Raw genomic sequence first — 16,099 nt, forward strand, 5'->3', positions numbered from 1 at the left:
CAGATTTCATTTTAAAATACTATTTTTATTGAGAACAAGAAGAAGGTTACAAGTACATGTGAACTTATACAATTCAAACTCATAGATATGGTAGTGACAAAAGTAATATTCATCCAATACATGTATGCCTTCAATAAGCAGTAAAACAACAATTTGAGTTAGATCTTAATCCATCTTTTCTTGTCCTCTTTTCCTCCTCCCCTATTTGGGGAACGTTATTTATTTAACTGAACTTTTAAACATCCATTAATTAACTGTTACAACTTTATTTAGTAAATTATCTGTTGGGTTCCTGGCATGACTTGTAATAGTCATAGTACCTGCTCTATGAAATAATAACAAAGAAGAAAAAAAAAAAAAAAAAAAAAAAAAGAAGAGAAGAAGGGAAAGGGGAGAAGGCTGTAGTGGGTAGGATCCTGGAATCACTTGGAAATGTTTATATGGTCATGTTTTCCCTCTCCCCTCCCCCACCGCCACGTGATTGGTACAAGAATCCCCACTCGCCTCTCAAGGATGCTGTCAGCATGTATTCAGTATGTGCAAAGGGGTTTAGGATTAGTCTCTGGGAGTCTAAGCTCAGCGATTCAATGTACCGTCGCCATTTGAGTATGAACTGTTTAAGTCTCCTATTAGTATCCAGTTTAGTGTCTAGCTGTTCAATGAGCAGCTGTTTGTGTATGCGATGTTTGAATGCGTTGAAGGTAGGGCCAGTATTCTCTGCCCAGACACCTAAAATGGTCTTTCTAGCGATTAAAATAATAGTATTCAGTAAGAGGGTATCTCTGAAACAAAGATCGCGCCATTCCAAGAAGCATATCTGTTCCACTTCTAGTTGGACCCTAAGCTTAATGGCACTCGTAATCCAAAAGGCAACCTTGCCCCAAAACTGTCTGACCTTTGGGCATGTGTAAAAGAAGTGGAGGAAGTCTGGATTATTCAGTTTGCACTTGCTACATTCATTCACTACCCCGGATCTCCACTTGGTCAATCTTTGAGGGATAATGTAATCCCTGTGTAGTAATCTAAACTGGGATTCTCTTAGAGACATGGATAAAGTCGCTCTCCGAGCACACATCACACTTTGCTGGATTAATTCCGTGAGGTCCTCCCTCTCCACACTCCCGCTCCACTTATCAACCAACATGGTTATGTTTTTAGATTCAATGGAGCTTAAAAGCGTTCTATACATTTCCGAAATGGAAAAGTTGCCTAATTTAAATGAGGACACTGTTCTGGCAAATGCATGTGGCTCCCAAAATTGTGGGTCTCCTCTTATCAGATGATCTACAAAGTGTCTCAATTGTAGGTATGCATAGAAGTGGGCTCGTGGTAGCCCAAATTGAGTCTGAAGATCAGTGAAAGCTTTAATGCACTTTCTAGAGAGGTCTAGAGCGTCTCCAACAGAGCCTAGCCCTCTGGAGGCCCACATGGCAAAGGGAGAGGAATCTGTTCCTGGGGGGAAGCTAGCGTTGTTTCGCAATGGAATCATTCTAGACGCCACACAGCATCGGCCAACATGTTTGAGGGCTAGTCGCCAGGCCCTTAATGTGTCTTTATAGAGGAAGCTATCTTTAAGCTGCGCGTGCGGGGCACTGGGGGGGGTGAAGGGTAGGACCGAGAGATCAAGCCCTCCCAGGGCTTGTCTCTCTAATTCTGGAGAGTAGAAGTTGGACAGATTTCATTAACCAGGCAACCACCCGGAGAAGAACCCTGCATAATAAAAATACTAAAATTGAAGATAAACTCGTACACAGCTTTAAAAAGATATTGGGCCTGGTTGATGCATGGGACTATGATTCCCAGTTCTCAGGGATTACACTTGACCCACCAAACAATGATTTGGTTAATTTTTTTTTTAAGTTAAAAAAGCTAAAATGCTTGCAAACCAATTCAGCCCACACTGTTTCTTTCTCTTGCAACGCAGCTAAACAAGCTTTGTGTTTGCCTTGAGACAGCTTTGAACTCTTGCCATATAAATGAGATGTTTCTTTTGTTGTTTTTCTTGCAATGTATCTACTGAATATTGTGCCATTTCAGTATAGAAGGACCCCGTATCTGCGGGGTTTAGGTTCCAAGCCCCCTAGTGAATGCCTGAAACCTCAAATAATAGTGAACACTATATACTGTACATGCTGTATATACTGTACGTGCTCTATATACTGTACGTGCTGTATATACTGTACGTGCTCTATATACTGTACATGCTGTATATACTGTACATGCTGTATATACTATACGTGCTCTATATTCTGTACATGCTGTATATACTGTACGTGCTCTATATACTGTACATGCTGTATATACTGTACGTGCTGTATATACTGTACATTCTCTATATACTGTACATGCTGTATATACTGTACATGCTCTATATACTGTACATGCTCTATATACTGTACATGCTGTATATACTGTACATGCTCTATATACTGTACATGCTGTATATACTGTATGTGCTGTATATACTGTACGTGCTCTATATACTGTACATGCTGTATATACTGTACGTGCTGTATATACTGTACATTCTCTATATACTGTACATGCTGTATATACTGTACATGCTCTATATACTGTACATGCTCTATATACTGTACATGCTGTATATACTGTACATGCTCTATATACTGTACATGCTGTACATACCTATGATAAAGTTTATTTTATAAATAAGTTCAATAAGACATTAACAACAATAACTAATAATAAAATAGAACGATTATAATAATAAAAGTTATATGAATTAAGCAAAATAAGGATTACTTGAACACAAGCACTGCAATACCGTGAGAGTTGATCTGATAACTGAGATGGCTACTAAGTGACGAGCAACGGGACCACACAAGATTTCATCATGTTACCCAGAACCGTGCACAATTTAAATGATGAATTTATGGACTGCGGTCAACCATGGATAAGTGAAACCGCAGAAACTGAAACAGCGAATACACGGGTTTTACTGTTCTAATTTTTGTTCAAACAGTGTCTCGTGACAATTCTAGCCATTACCTTAAAAAAAACACCCGGCAACCCAATCAAGACCCCAAGATATATTTTTCCTACAATATCTAAAGATTATTGCAGCATCACTCAGACACAGTACTCACCAGCATGAAGTCTGGCCCAACCTGCTCCTGTAACACAAAAAAAATCTGTTACAGACAGAAAACAAAAAGGTCATGACAATGCTTAAAACATAGAGAGAAGAATCTGCACAAATCTATATGTTCTTTTATTCTCCATCAATATTGTGAAAACATCAGATCTCTGTGTTACATGTATTTAGTAAAATGCCCCTAAGACAGGTACAAAGCACTGATTCTATAAACAGCCTATCCCCAGAAACCGGTAAAATTCAGTATGGTAACTACAAAAAGAATCCGGCTCTGGGGACTGTAGAGATCCCCTCTTATACCTTTAAATAAACCACTGAAATTAATTAGATTTGAATCATCAAATCTAATACAACATTATAATCATTTACAAATATACAGGTGTATTAGGCAACAGACAGCACAGATCAAGTTATTGAGATTTGATGTTAATTAAATGGAATCTTTCTAGTAGATGTGCAAAAGACACCCTAACCTGTCTCCACGCTTAACCACCTAACCACTAAACCCCTTGCTCTACTGACCCCTGACTGCCAGACTCAATGTAGCACTTAACCCCCTAAGTCATGGCCCTGCACAGCACTTAACTCACTAATCCACTGGACCTGAAGCTGCACTTTACCGCTAACCACTCCCAGCCACATCACTTAACTCAATATTCGCCTGCCCCCACCAGCACAATGAGAGAGAAAGAGAGAGAGAGGAAAGAGGAGAGAGAGAGAGGAGAGAAAGAGAGAAGAAAGAAAAGAGGAGAGAGAGGAGAGAGAGAGAGAGAGAGAGAAGGAGTGAGTGAGAGAGAGAGAGAGAGAGAGAGAGAAAGAAATAAGAGAGGAGAAAGAGAGAGAAGTGAAGAAAGGAAAGAGGAGAGAGGAAAAAGGAGAGAGAAGAGAGGAGAGAAAGAGAAGGGAGAGAGAAATAGGAGAGAGAAAAGAGATAGAAGGGAGAGAGAAAGAGGAGAGAGAAGAGAGGAGAGAAGGGAGAGAGAAGAGAGAAGGGAGAGAGAAAGAAGAGAGAGAAGAGAAGGGAGAGAGAAAGAGGAGAGAGAAGAGAGGAGAGAGAGAGAGAAGGGAGAGAGAAAGAGGAGAGAGAAGAGAGGAGAGAGAGAGAGAGAGAAGGGAGAGAGAAGAGAGAGATTATATAACATCATTGCTTACCTGATAAATTCATTTATTTTGTGGTGGTAAGAGTCCACAATCAATTACTCTAGTGAATTACCTTCCCTACCACTAGGAGGAGGCAAAGATTCCCAAACCCCAAGAGCTCTATATAACTTCTCCCACCTCTGTAGTTGTCAGATTTATGTCAGATTTAGAGGAACGCCTAAGAAAATGTTTTGTTTGTAGCTGAAATAAGCTGAATCCTAAAACGAGACTGTAACAAGTTTAGGAAAACAACAATCAGCAATTGATACAGTGAAAATGGTATTCTTATACAGAGAGATATGAATCAGAGTATAAGATCTTGGATTGTATAAAGTTCAGATTAAACTGATTTAGGTTAGTGAGCAAAAGTATGCTTCAAAGGAAATATGCTGAAATAACTCGACTCAATCAGCGATACAGGTGGAATGATGACGAAAGCGATACAAACAGTGAATCAGAATATTACCAGTATGAGAGGTAAAAAGTACTTGCAGTTACTGATGCACTTTATGTTGGAAGCGATCGTGCACTGAACAGCTGCAACTGAATTCAGAGATCTCCGTAGAAGTATTGAGAGATGAGTTTGAAGAGCTGTGAGAGAGTGCCCGCGTTTCGGAGCAGACTGGATATGCAGAGACTTCCGGAACGGGCTGAGACACAGAAAGGTAGTTAGAGCTGTGTAGTAAATCCGGGTAATTAGAGGCAGAGTCCGTGACCACCAGACAGCGGAGTAGGTAGATGACTGGTCGGTCAGAGGTTGTAATCCAGATGGAGTATGCAGGTGAAATAAGTGACAAAATAGCGTTCACTAAATAGTGAGAAAGGAGCTTGAAGTTCCAGGGATTCAGAGTAATACTGACAGGTAGGCTGACTCTAGGCAAAAGACCAGAATACTGAGGGGAAGTGAGGTAAAATAGGCTGGAGAGTTAAAGGGAGGACCCAGTTTAAAGGGACATTACAGTAGTAGTTAGTCTGACGTATAGCCAAGAAAAAAAAGGTAGGAAAAGAAATAAAGAGCAAACAATATAGGAGCTGGGGGAAAAAAGAAGAGCCATAACATTAAAAAAAATCACAAAAAAACAGGGTGGAGTCTCTTGGACTCTTACCACCATGAAAGAAATGAAGCATAAATTTGTGTTTTCTTTCATAAAGGTGGTAAGAGTCCACAATTCATTACTCCTGAGAACCAATACCACAGCTGTGGAGAGTCCACAAGTAATAAAAAGATAGGATGGGATAAGAAACATCTTTTTTCCCCATAAGGAAACCAAATCCACAATCCTAAAAAGAAAGTACATATATTTTTTATTTTTCCATGCACTTAAAAACAACCAACAGGCAAAACAAGACAGAAACATCAGCCTGAAGGACCTTTCTACCAAAAGGAAGCAAAAACATAAAAATGGTAGAACGTAGTTAAAGTATGCAAAGAAGACCAAGTAGCTGCCTTGCAAATTTGGTCAATAGAAGCTTTGAAAGCCCAAGAAGTAGCTACTGATCTAGTAGAGTCGGCAGTAATCTGATTAGGAGGAGACTGAAGCGCCTTCAAGTAAGCTTCATGAATCAAAAACTTTAACCAAGAAGCTAAAGAAATAGCACAACAGCATTCTGCCCTCATTATAACCAAAAAAGTGAACAAACAAACATGAAGTTTGTCTGAAATCCTTGGTAACATCAACATAATACTCCAAGAGGCCTATTTATCATATGTCTGACGGACCTGATCCGACAGTGCGGATCAGGTCCGACAGACATCGCTGAATGCGGAGAGCAATACGCTCTCCGTATTCAGCATTGTACCAGCAGCTCTTGTGAGCTGCTGGTGCAACGCCGACCCCTGCAGACTCGCGGCCAATCGAGTGTCAATCAACCCGATCATACTCAATCGGGTTGAATTCCGGAGATTCCTGTCCGCCTCATCAGAGCAGGCGGACAGGGTTATAGAGCAGTGGTCTTTAGACCGCTGCTTCATAACTGCTGTTTCTGGCGAGCCTGCAGGCTCGCCAGAAACACGGGGCGTCAAGCTTCGTACGGAGCTTGATAGATAGGCCCCCAAGGCTCTAACCATATTCAGATTGTGAAGAAGTTTCTCTGAAGAATTCTTAGGATTAGGACACAAAGAAGGGACAACAATTTCCCTGCTTAGATTATCTGAGGACACAACATTAGGATGAAAAACAAATTTGGTTCTTAAAACTGCCAAATCTTGATGAAAAAACAAATAATGAGAATCACAAGAAAAAAATGAAAGTTCAGAAACTTTCTAGGAAATAAACTTAATGTTTACCTTATGCATAGGTTCAAATAGAGGAGCCTGCAAAACATTCAGTACCAGGTTCAAGTTCCAAGGTGGAGAAATTGGTTTAATAACAGGCTAATACACCCCAAATAATAAAGAAAACCCCACCTTTTTGAGGCTAATGAACAGTCCCACTTGGAATAATCATCAGGGCACAATGTGGAGGCTTGCTTTAAAACCCAAACTCAAGATCATCAGAGCTGTAACTATAACAACACAGCCGCTTCACGTGGAATCAACATTCACTGTGCTCACCTCTCACTTGTGAGCCAACGCACACAAATTACTATAGATGCATTATATCAGGGTGGTCAACTTCCTTTGGTGTCCACTCGCAGCCGCCTGTGTGCACTCTGTTTCTGTCAGGATAATGTCATACTTCTTATCTGTACTACCCCTTTAAAGCATCTTGTTCCCATTAACATCAGCCTATTTAAGGCCCCTCACAGCCTTTACACATTGCTTAGTATTGAAGTTTGACTCAAACCTTATCCTGAGCCTGCTCACCGTGATATCAATCACTCTATTTTGTTTATTGGATTACTGTACTCCACCTAACTGGATTTCTGTCACTATCCTCTCCTAACTGCCTGCTGCTCCCTCAGTGACTTTGCTACTTTGTAACCTTCTCTCCTACCTCTACAACTTAGCCGGATTCCTCTGCTCCTCATACCGCTCTCCGGATTCACCCTTCACGGAGCTCCGCTTCCTCATGCTGTGACGTCATCAGCCAGCTGCTACTGTGCTTCCTTTCTCCCTCTGGCAAGTCGCCATTACAACCCGGTGTTTGCAACAAACATTCAAACAGTTCTGATAGCGGTAAGCCAGTCTCTGATTTTTACTATGCTGCTTGACTCTCAGCTTAGATACTAGGTTGCTGCTTAATGTGTGTGTTATTTGTATATTCTATGATATTCTGCTGTTCTACCGTAACTCTGTTCCACATTAGCAATTGCTTATTTTTTCCTATGATCATAGTACCATACTACCAAAACCCTTACCACTACTCCATATTTTTCTCCATGCCTATTTATTTTTTCTCTGTTACTCTTAAATCTCAGGTTTATCTGAGCATATCCCTGCTGCATTCATTTTTTACAGTGACTACCCAGACACATGTGGCAGCCATAGGGAATATGCTCAATTACTGCCTGTATACTAAAACTTTGCAATATGGGATAAGGTTCAACATAGCTGCCTAATTCCTAAATTTTGTTTCACCTTTCCACTCTGTTGCAAACAACCATATTTTTTTTATTGTTAATACATTCCAGCAGTTGCGGTCCATATAACTAAGCTGCGCACATTTTTTCTTTCTTAGTTGTGCCTGACAGTTTCAGTGACTTTCCGTCTAACCTATCTTATGTCTCTCAATGTGCTGGTCCATGCTACAGCTGCACTCCTTACCTCCCAGTCTTCGGCCCTGATGTTAGACGCCATGATCAAGTGATCACCTGACCAACGCTCAGCGGTCTTATACGGGATATGAATGGTTAAATGCTGGTATACTGGTGAATGTAATACAACAGCAATGAGATAAACCAGCATGAATATCCAGTAAAAGCAAGATCCTTTATTTTTTCTTCTTAAAAACAGCAACAAACCAGTATCACAAAAGAAGTTAATATACACCAAAGCCTGATCAAAACCATGAATATCAGGAAAATTAGCAATTTCCTTGTGAAACAAAACAGAAAGAGAAGAAATCTGACCTTTCAAAGAACTGGCGGATAAAGCCTTATCCAAACCATCTTGTAAAAATTGCAAAATTCTAGAAAACCTGAAAGAATGCCAGGAAAAATCATGATCAAAACACCAGGAAATATAAGTTTTCCAAACCATGTAATACATTTTCCTGGTAACTGACTTCTAAGCCTTATTCAGGGTTTAACTCACAGACCCAGAGACACCCATATGCCTAAGAACTATCCGTTCAATCTCTATGCCATCAAGTTTAGAGATTTCAGATCCTGATGGAGAAATGGACCTTGGCAAAGAAGGTCCGGCCTTAGAGGAAGAGGCCAAAGGGACATCTGAACCAGATGCGCAAACCAAAGTCTGCAGAATGATCTGGAACAATTAGAATCACTGACAAATTATCCTGTCTGATCTTGGAAACTACTCTGGGAAGAAATACCAGAGGCAGAAACACGTAGGCCAGCTGAAAGGAACATGAAGCTATCAGAGCATTCACAAACTCTGCTTGAGGATCCCTTGACCTAGCAAAGTATCTGGGAAGCTTGTTGTTCAACCAAGAGGCCATCAGGTCTACCTCCAGGAGACCCCAAAGCTCTACAATCTGATTGAACACTTTCAGATGAAGAGACCATTCTCCTGGATGAAGAAATAGACGACTGAGAAAATCTGCTCCAAATTGATCATGACTGTGACATTTTCTGACTGGAAATGGAGAAAAAATTATCCTTTTAGAATGGGCTAAGCTTGAAGAGCTCTGAAAATTGTATGATGTTCTAAGATTTTTATAGGCAACCTTGCCTCCAAAGGAGCATACACTCCCTGTGCTGCCAGAGACCCCCAAATATCTCCCCATCCTGAAAGACTTGCATCTATAGTGATCACAGACCAAATAGGAGGAGCAAAAGAAACCCCCGCAAAATATGTTGAAGATCCAGCCACCAAGACAGACACTGTCTTGTTTTGAAATCTCTGAGATAAAGTGTGATCCCTGCACCACTGTCAAAGCATGCAAACCTGAATAGCATCCAATGCTGCAATCATAAGACCTAGAACCTCCACACAAAGAGCCACAGTGGAAAACTGAAGATTTTGACATGCTGAAACTCACTTCAGTCTTCTTTGATCTGTTAGATATAATCTTATGGAGATTGAATCTATCTGGAACCCCAGAAAAACAAAATTTATGCTTACCTGATAAATTTCTTTCTTTTGCGATGTACCGAGTCCACGGATTCATCCTTACTTGTGGGATATTGTCCTTCCTGACAGGAAGTAGCAAAGAGAGCACCACAGCAGAGCTGTCTATATAGCTCCTCCCCTAACTCCACCCCCCAGTCATTCGACCAAAGGCAAAGGAAGAAAAGGACAAACTATAAGGTGCAGAGGTGACTGAAGTTTTCATAAAAAAAATACTATCTGTCTTGAATAGACAGGGCGGGCCGTGGACTCGGTACATCGCAAAGGAAAGAAATTTATCAGGTAAGCATAAATTTTGTTTTCTTTTGCATGATGTACCGAGTCCACAGATTCATCCTTACTTGTGGGATACCAATACCAAAGCTTAAGGACACGGATGAAGGGAGGGACAAGACAGAAACCTAAACGGAAGGCATCACTGCTTGCAAAACCTTTCTCCCAAAAATAGCCTCCGAAGTAGCAAAAGTATCAAATTTGTAAAATTTGGAAAAGGTATGAAGCGAAGATCAAGTCGCAGCCTTACAAATCTGTTCAACAGAAGCATAATTTTTAAAAGCCCATGTGGAAGCTACTGCTCTAGTATAATGAGCTGTAATCCTTTCAGGAGAAAATTTGGTCCTGGAAATGACAAAAAAAGAAGAAGAGGCGCTCTGGTGCAGATAAACCCAACAATAAGTGAGAATTCCAAAAGAAAAAACAGAATTTATGTTTACCTGATAAATTACTTTCTCCAACGGTGTGTCCGGTCCACGGCGTCATCCTTACTTGTGGGATATTCTCTTCCCCAACAGGAAATGGCAAAGAGCCCAGCAAAGCTGGTCACATGATCCCTCCTAGGCTCCGCCTACCCCAGTCATTCGACCGACGTTAAGGAGGAATATTTGCATAGGAGAAACCATATGTTACCGTGGTGACTGTAGTTAAAGAAAATAAATTATCAGACCTGATTAAAAAAACCAGGGCGGGCCGTGGACCGGACACACCGTTGGAGAAAGTAATTTATCAGGTAAACATAAATTCTGTTTTCTCCAACATAGGTGTGTCCGGTCCACGGCGTCATCCTTACTTGTGGGAACCAATACCAAAGCTTTAGGACACGGATGAAGGGAGGGAGCAAATCAGGTCACCTAAATGGAAGGCACCACGGCTTGCAAAACCTTTCTCCCAAAAATAGCCTCAGAAGAAGCAAAAGTATCAAATTTGTAAAATTTAGAAAAAGTGTGCAGTGAAGACCAAGTCGCTGCCTTACATATCTGATCAACAGAAGCCTCGTTCTTGAAGGCCCATGTGGAAGCCACAGCCCTAGTGGAGTGAGCTGTGATTCTTTCAGGAGGCTGCCGTCCGGCAGTCTCATAAGCCAATCGGATAATGCTTTTAATCCAGAAGGAGAGAGAGGTAGAAGTTGCTTTTTGACCTCTCCGTTTACCAGAATAAACAACAAACAAAGACAAAGTTTGTCTGAAATCCTTAGTAGCTGCTAAGTAAACTTTGAGAGCACGAACTACATCCAAGTTGTGCAACAAACGTTCCTTCTTTGAAACTGGATTAGGACACAAAGAAGGCACAACTATCTCCTGGTTAATGTTTTTGTTAGAAACAACTTTTGGAAGAAAACCAGGTTTAGTACGCAAAACCACCTTATCTGCATGGAACACCAGATAAGGAGAAGAACACTGCAGAGCAGATAATTCTGAAACTCTTCTAGCAGAAGAAATTGCAACCAAAAACAAAACTTTCCAAGATAATAACTTAATATCAACGGAATGTAAGGGTTCAAACGGAACCCCCTGAAGAACTGAAAGAACTAGGTTGAGACTCCCAGGAGGAGTCAAAATTTTGTAAACAGGCTTGATTCTAACCAGAGCCTGAACAAAGGCTAGAACATCCGGCACAGCTGCCAGCTTTTTTGTGAAGTAACACAGACAAGGCAGAAATCTGTCCCATCAAGGAACTTGCAGATAATCCTTTTTTCAATCCTTCTCGAAGGAAGGATAGACTCTTAGGAATCTTAACCTTGTCCCAAGGGAATCCTGCAGATTCACACCAACAGATATACCAAATTATGTGGTAATTTTTCTGGTTACAGGCTTTCAGGCCTGAACAAGAGTATTAATAACAGAATCTGAGAACCCTCGCTTTGATAAGATCAAGCGTTCAATCTCCAAGCAGTCAGCTGGAGTGGGTCGAACGGACCTAGAACAAGAAGGTCTGTCAAAGGTAGCTTCCATGGTGGAGCCGATGACATATTCACCAGATCTGCATACCAAGTCCTGCGTGGCCACGCAGGAGCTATCAAAATCACCGACGCCCTCTCCTGATTGATCCTGGCTACCAGCCTGGGGATGAGAGGAAACGGCGGGAACACATAAGCTAGTTTGAAGGTCCAAGGTGCTACTAGTGCATCCACTAGAGCCGCCTTGGGATCCCTGGATCTGTACCCGTAGTAAGGAACTCTGAAGTTCTGACGAGAGGCCATCAGATCCATGTCTGGAATGCCCCACGATTGAGTGACTTGGGCAAAGATTTCCGGATGGAGTTCCCACTCCCCCGGATGCAATGTCTGACGACTCAGAAAATCCGCTTCCCAATTTTCCACTCCTGGGATGTGGATAGCAGACAGGTGGCAGGAGTGAGACTCCGCCCATAGAATGATTTTGGTCACTTCTTCCATCGCTAGGGAACTCCTTGTTCCCCCCTGATGGTTGATGTATGAACTTGGCCCTCGCTAGCTGAGGCCAAGCTTTGAGAGCATTGAATATCGCTCTCAGTTCCAGAATATTTATCGGTAGAAGAGATTCTACCCGAGACCAAAGACCCTGAGCTTTCAGGGATCCCCAGACCGCGCCCCAGCCCATCAGACTGGCGTCGGTCGTGACAATGACCCACTCTGGTCTGCGGAAGGTCATCCCTTGTGACAGGTTGTCCAGGGACAGCCACCAACGGAATGAGTCTCTGGTCCTCTGATTTACTTGTATCTTCGGAGACAAGTCTGAATAGTCCCCATTCCACTGACTGAGCATGAACAGTTGTAATGGTCTTAGATGAATGCGCACAAAAGGAACTATGTCCATTGCCGCTACCATCAAACCTATCACTTCCATGCACTGCGCTATGGAAGGAAGAGGAACGGAATGAAGTATCCGACAAGAGTCTAGAAGTTTTGTTTTACTGGCTTCTGTCAGAAAAATCCTCATTTCTAAGGAGTCTATTATAGTTCCCAAGAAGGGAACCCTCGTTGACGGAGATAGAGAACTCTTTTCCACGTTCACTTTCCATCCGTGAGATCTGAGAAAGGCCAGGACAATGTCCGTGTGAGCCTTTACTTGAGGAAGGGACGACGCTCGAATCAGAATGTCGTCCAAGTAAGGTACTACAGCAATGCCCCTTGGTCTTAGCACCGCCAGAAGGGACCCTAGTACCTATGAGAAAATCCTAGGAGCAGTGGCTAATCCGAAAGAAAATGCCACGAACTGGAAATGCTTGTCCAGGAATGCAAACCTTAGGAACCGATGATGTTCCTTGTGGATAGGAATATGTAGATACGCATCCTTGAAATCCACCTTGGTCATGAATTGACCTTCCTGGATGGAAGGAAGAAGTTTTCGAATGGTTTCCATCTTGAACGATGGAACCTTGAGAAACTTGTTCAAGATCTTGAGATCTAAGATTGGTCTGAACGTTCCCTCTTTTTTGGGAACTATGAACAGATTGGAGTAGAACCCCATCCCTTGTTCTCCTAATGGAACAGGATGAATCACTCCCATTTTTAGCAGGTCTTCTACCCAATGTAAGAATGCCTGTCTTCTTATGTGGTCTGAAGACAACTGAGACCTGTGGAACCTCCCCCTTGGAGGAAGCCCCTTGAACTCCAGAGAATAACCTTGGGAGACTATTTCTAGCGCCCAAGGATCCAGAACATCTCTTTCCCAAGCCTGAGCGAAGAGAGAGAGTCTGCCCCCCACCAGATCCGGTCCCGGATCGGGGGCCCGCATTTCATGCTGTCTTGGTAGCAGTGGCAGGTTTCCTGGCCTGCTTTCCTTTGCTCCAGCCTTGCATAGGTCTCCAGGCTGGATTGGCTTGAGAAGTATTACCTTCCTGCTTAGAGGACGTAGCCCTTGGGGCTGATCCGTTTCTGCGAAAGGGACGAAACTTAGGTTTATTTTTGGTCTTGAAAAGACCTATCCTGAGGAAGGGCGTGGCCCTTGCCCCCAGTGATATCAGAGATAATCTCTTTCAAGTCAGGGCCAAAGAGTGTTTTCCCCTTGAAAGGAATGTCAAGCAATTTGTTCTTGGAAGACGCATCCGCTGCCCAAGATTTTAACCAAGCGCTCTGCGCCACAATAGCAAACCCAGAATTTTTTCGCCGCTAACCTAGCCAATTGCAAGGTGGCGTCTAGGGTGAAAGAATTAGCCAATTTAAGAGCACGAATTCTGTCCATAATCTCCTCATAAGAAGAAGAATTACTAATAATCGCCTTTCCTAGCTCATCAAACTAGAAACACGCGGCTGCAGTGACAGGGACAATGCATGCAATTGGTTGTAGAAGGGAACCTTGCTGAACAAACATCTTTAGCAGACCTTCTAATTTTTTATCCATAGGATCTTGGAAAGCACAACTATCTTCTATGGGTATAGTGGCGCGCTTGTGTAGAGTAGAAACCGCCCCCTCGACCTTGGGGACTGTCTGCCATCAGTCCTTTCTGGGGTCGACTATAGGAAAACAATTTTATAAATATGGGGGGAGGTACTAAAGGTATACCGGGCCTGTCCCATTCTTTACTAACAATGTACGCCACCCGCTTGGATATAGGAAAAGCTTCGGGGGGCCCCGGGGCCACTAAGAACTTTTCCATTTTACATAGTGGTTCTGGAATGACCAGATAATCACAATCATCCAAATTGGATAACACCTCCTTAAGCAGAGCGCGGAGATGTTCCAACTTAAATTTAAAAGTAATCACATCAGGTTCAGCTTGTTGAGAAATGTTTCCTGAATCTGAAATTTCTCCCTCAGACAAAACCTCCCTGGCCCCCTCAGATTGGTGTAGGGGCCCTTCAGAAACCATATCATCAGCGTTCTCATGCTCTACAGAATTTTCTAAAACAGAGCAGTCGCGCTTTCGCTGATAAGTGGGCATATTGGCTAAAATGTTTTTGATAGAATTATCCATTACAGCCGTTAAATGTTGCATAGTAAGGAGTATTGGCGCACTAGATGTACTAGGGGCCTCCTGTATGGGCAAGACTGGTGTAGACGAAGGAGGGGATGATGCAGTACCATGCTTACTCCCCTCACTTGAGGAATCATCTTGGGCATCATTTTTACTAATTTTTTTTTTTTATGACATAAAATACATATAGTTAAATGAGAAGGAACCTTGGTTTCCCCACAGTCAGAACACAATCTATCTGGTAGTTCAGACATGTTAAACAGGCATAAACTTGATAACAAAGCACAAAAAACGTCTTAAAATAAAACCGTTACTGTCACTTTAAATTTTAAACTAAACACACTTTATTATTGCAATTGCGAAAAAGTATGAAGGAATTGTTCAAAATTCACCAAAATTTCACCACATTGTCTTAAAGCCTTAAAAGTATTGCACACCAAATTTGGAAGCTTTAACCCTTAAAATAACGGAACCGGAGCCGTTTTTATATTTAACCCCTTTACAGTCCCTGGAATCTGCTTTGCTGAGACCCAACCAAGCCCAAAGGGGAATACGATACCAAATGATGCCTTCAGAAAGACTTTTCTATGTATCAGAGCTCCACACACATGCAGCTGCATGCCATGCTGTCCTCAAAAACAAGTGCGCCATACCGGCGCGAAAATGAGGCTCTGACTATGATTAGGGAAAGTCCCTAAAGAATAAGGTGTCTAAAACAGTGCCTGCCGATATAATCATATCAAAATACCCAGAATAAATGATTCCTCAAGGCTAAATAAGTGTTAATAATGAATCGATTTAGCCCAGAAAAAGTCTACAGTCTTAATAAGCCCTTGTGAAGCCCTTATTTACTATCTTAATAAACATGGCTTACCGGATCCCATAGGGAAAATGACAGCTTCCAGCATTACATCGTCTTGTTAGAATGTGTCATGAGCTCTAAGCCATCTCCGTGGAGATGTTGCCTGTACAACGGCAAAGAGAATGACTGGGGTAGGCGGAGCCTAGGAGGGATCATGTGACCAGCTTTGCTGGGCTCTTTGCCATTTCCTGTTGGGGAAGAGAATATCCCACAAGTAAGGATGACGCCGTGGACCGGACACACCTATGTTGGAGAAAATACTAGTACTCACAAAAGTATTTGCACTTCCAGTGCAATAATCCACAAGCCGAAACTTCAGAGCCGTTCGGCTGACTCTTTCTCTCCCGATATGCTGATATGCTCCCGGCAGTATTCAGGCCCCTGCTATCGTGTGCAGTATACTGATGATTCACTAGATTTCTTGGAAAAAAAATAAGCAAATTGTATGGTTTCCCGGAAAAAAAATAAAAGCTGAGAGAGGAGAAGCGTCCAAGGAAAGAGAGAAACCTAGAGAGTGAGAAAATGAGCTGTGTGTGTATCCAGCATTCAAGGTGTCAGTGTGCTCCTTGAATGCTGGATACACACACAGCTCATTTTCTCACTCTCTAGGTTTCTC

At 42.2% G+C, this 16,099-nt stretch overlaps 1 protein-coding gene across 1 annotated transcript in view; it reads right to left on the reverse strand.

Annotated features, from left to right (window-relative positions):
- Positions 1-16,099, reverse strand: part of CACNA1F (calcium voltage-gated channel subunit alpha1 F) — a 365,125-nt gene that overhangs the window by 201,911 nt on the left and 147,115 nt on the right. The window contains exon 12 of the mRNA XM_053695830.1: positions 3,108-3,134. Coding sequence (XP_053551805.1) covers positions 3,108-3,134 — 27 coding nt within the window. The remainder of the gene's footprint in view (positions 1-3,107; positions 3,135-16,099) is intronic.

Source organism: Bombina bombina, chromosome 12 (genome assembly GCF_027579735.1).
Source record: "Bombina bombina isolate aBomBom1 chromosome 12, aBomBom1.pri, whole genome shotgun sequence".
NCBI lineage: Eukaryota > Metazoa > Chordata > Amphibia > Anura > Bombinatoridae > Bombina > Bombina bombina.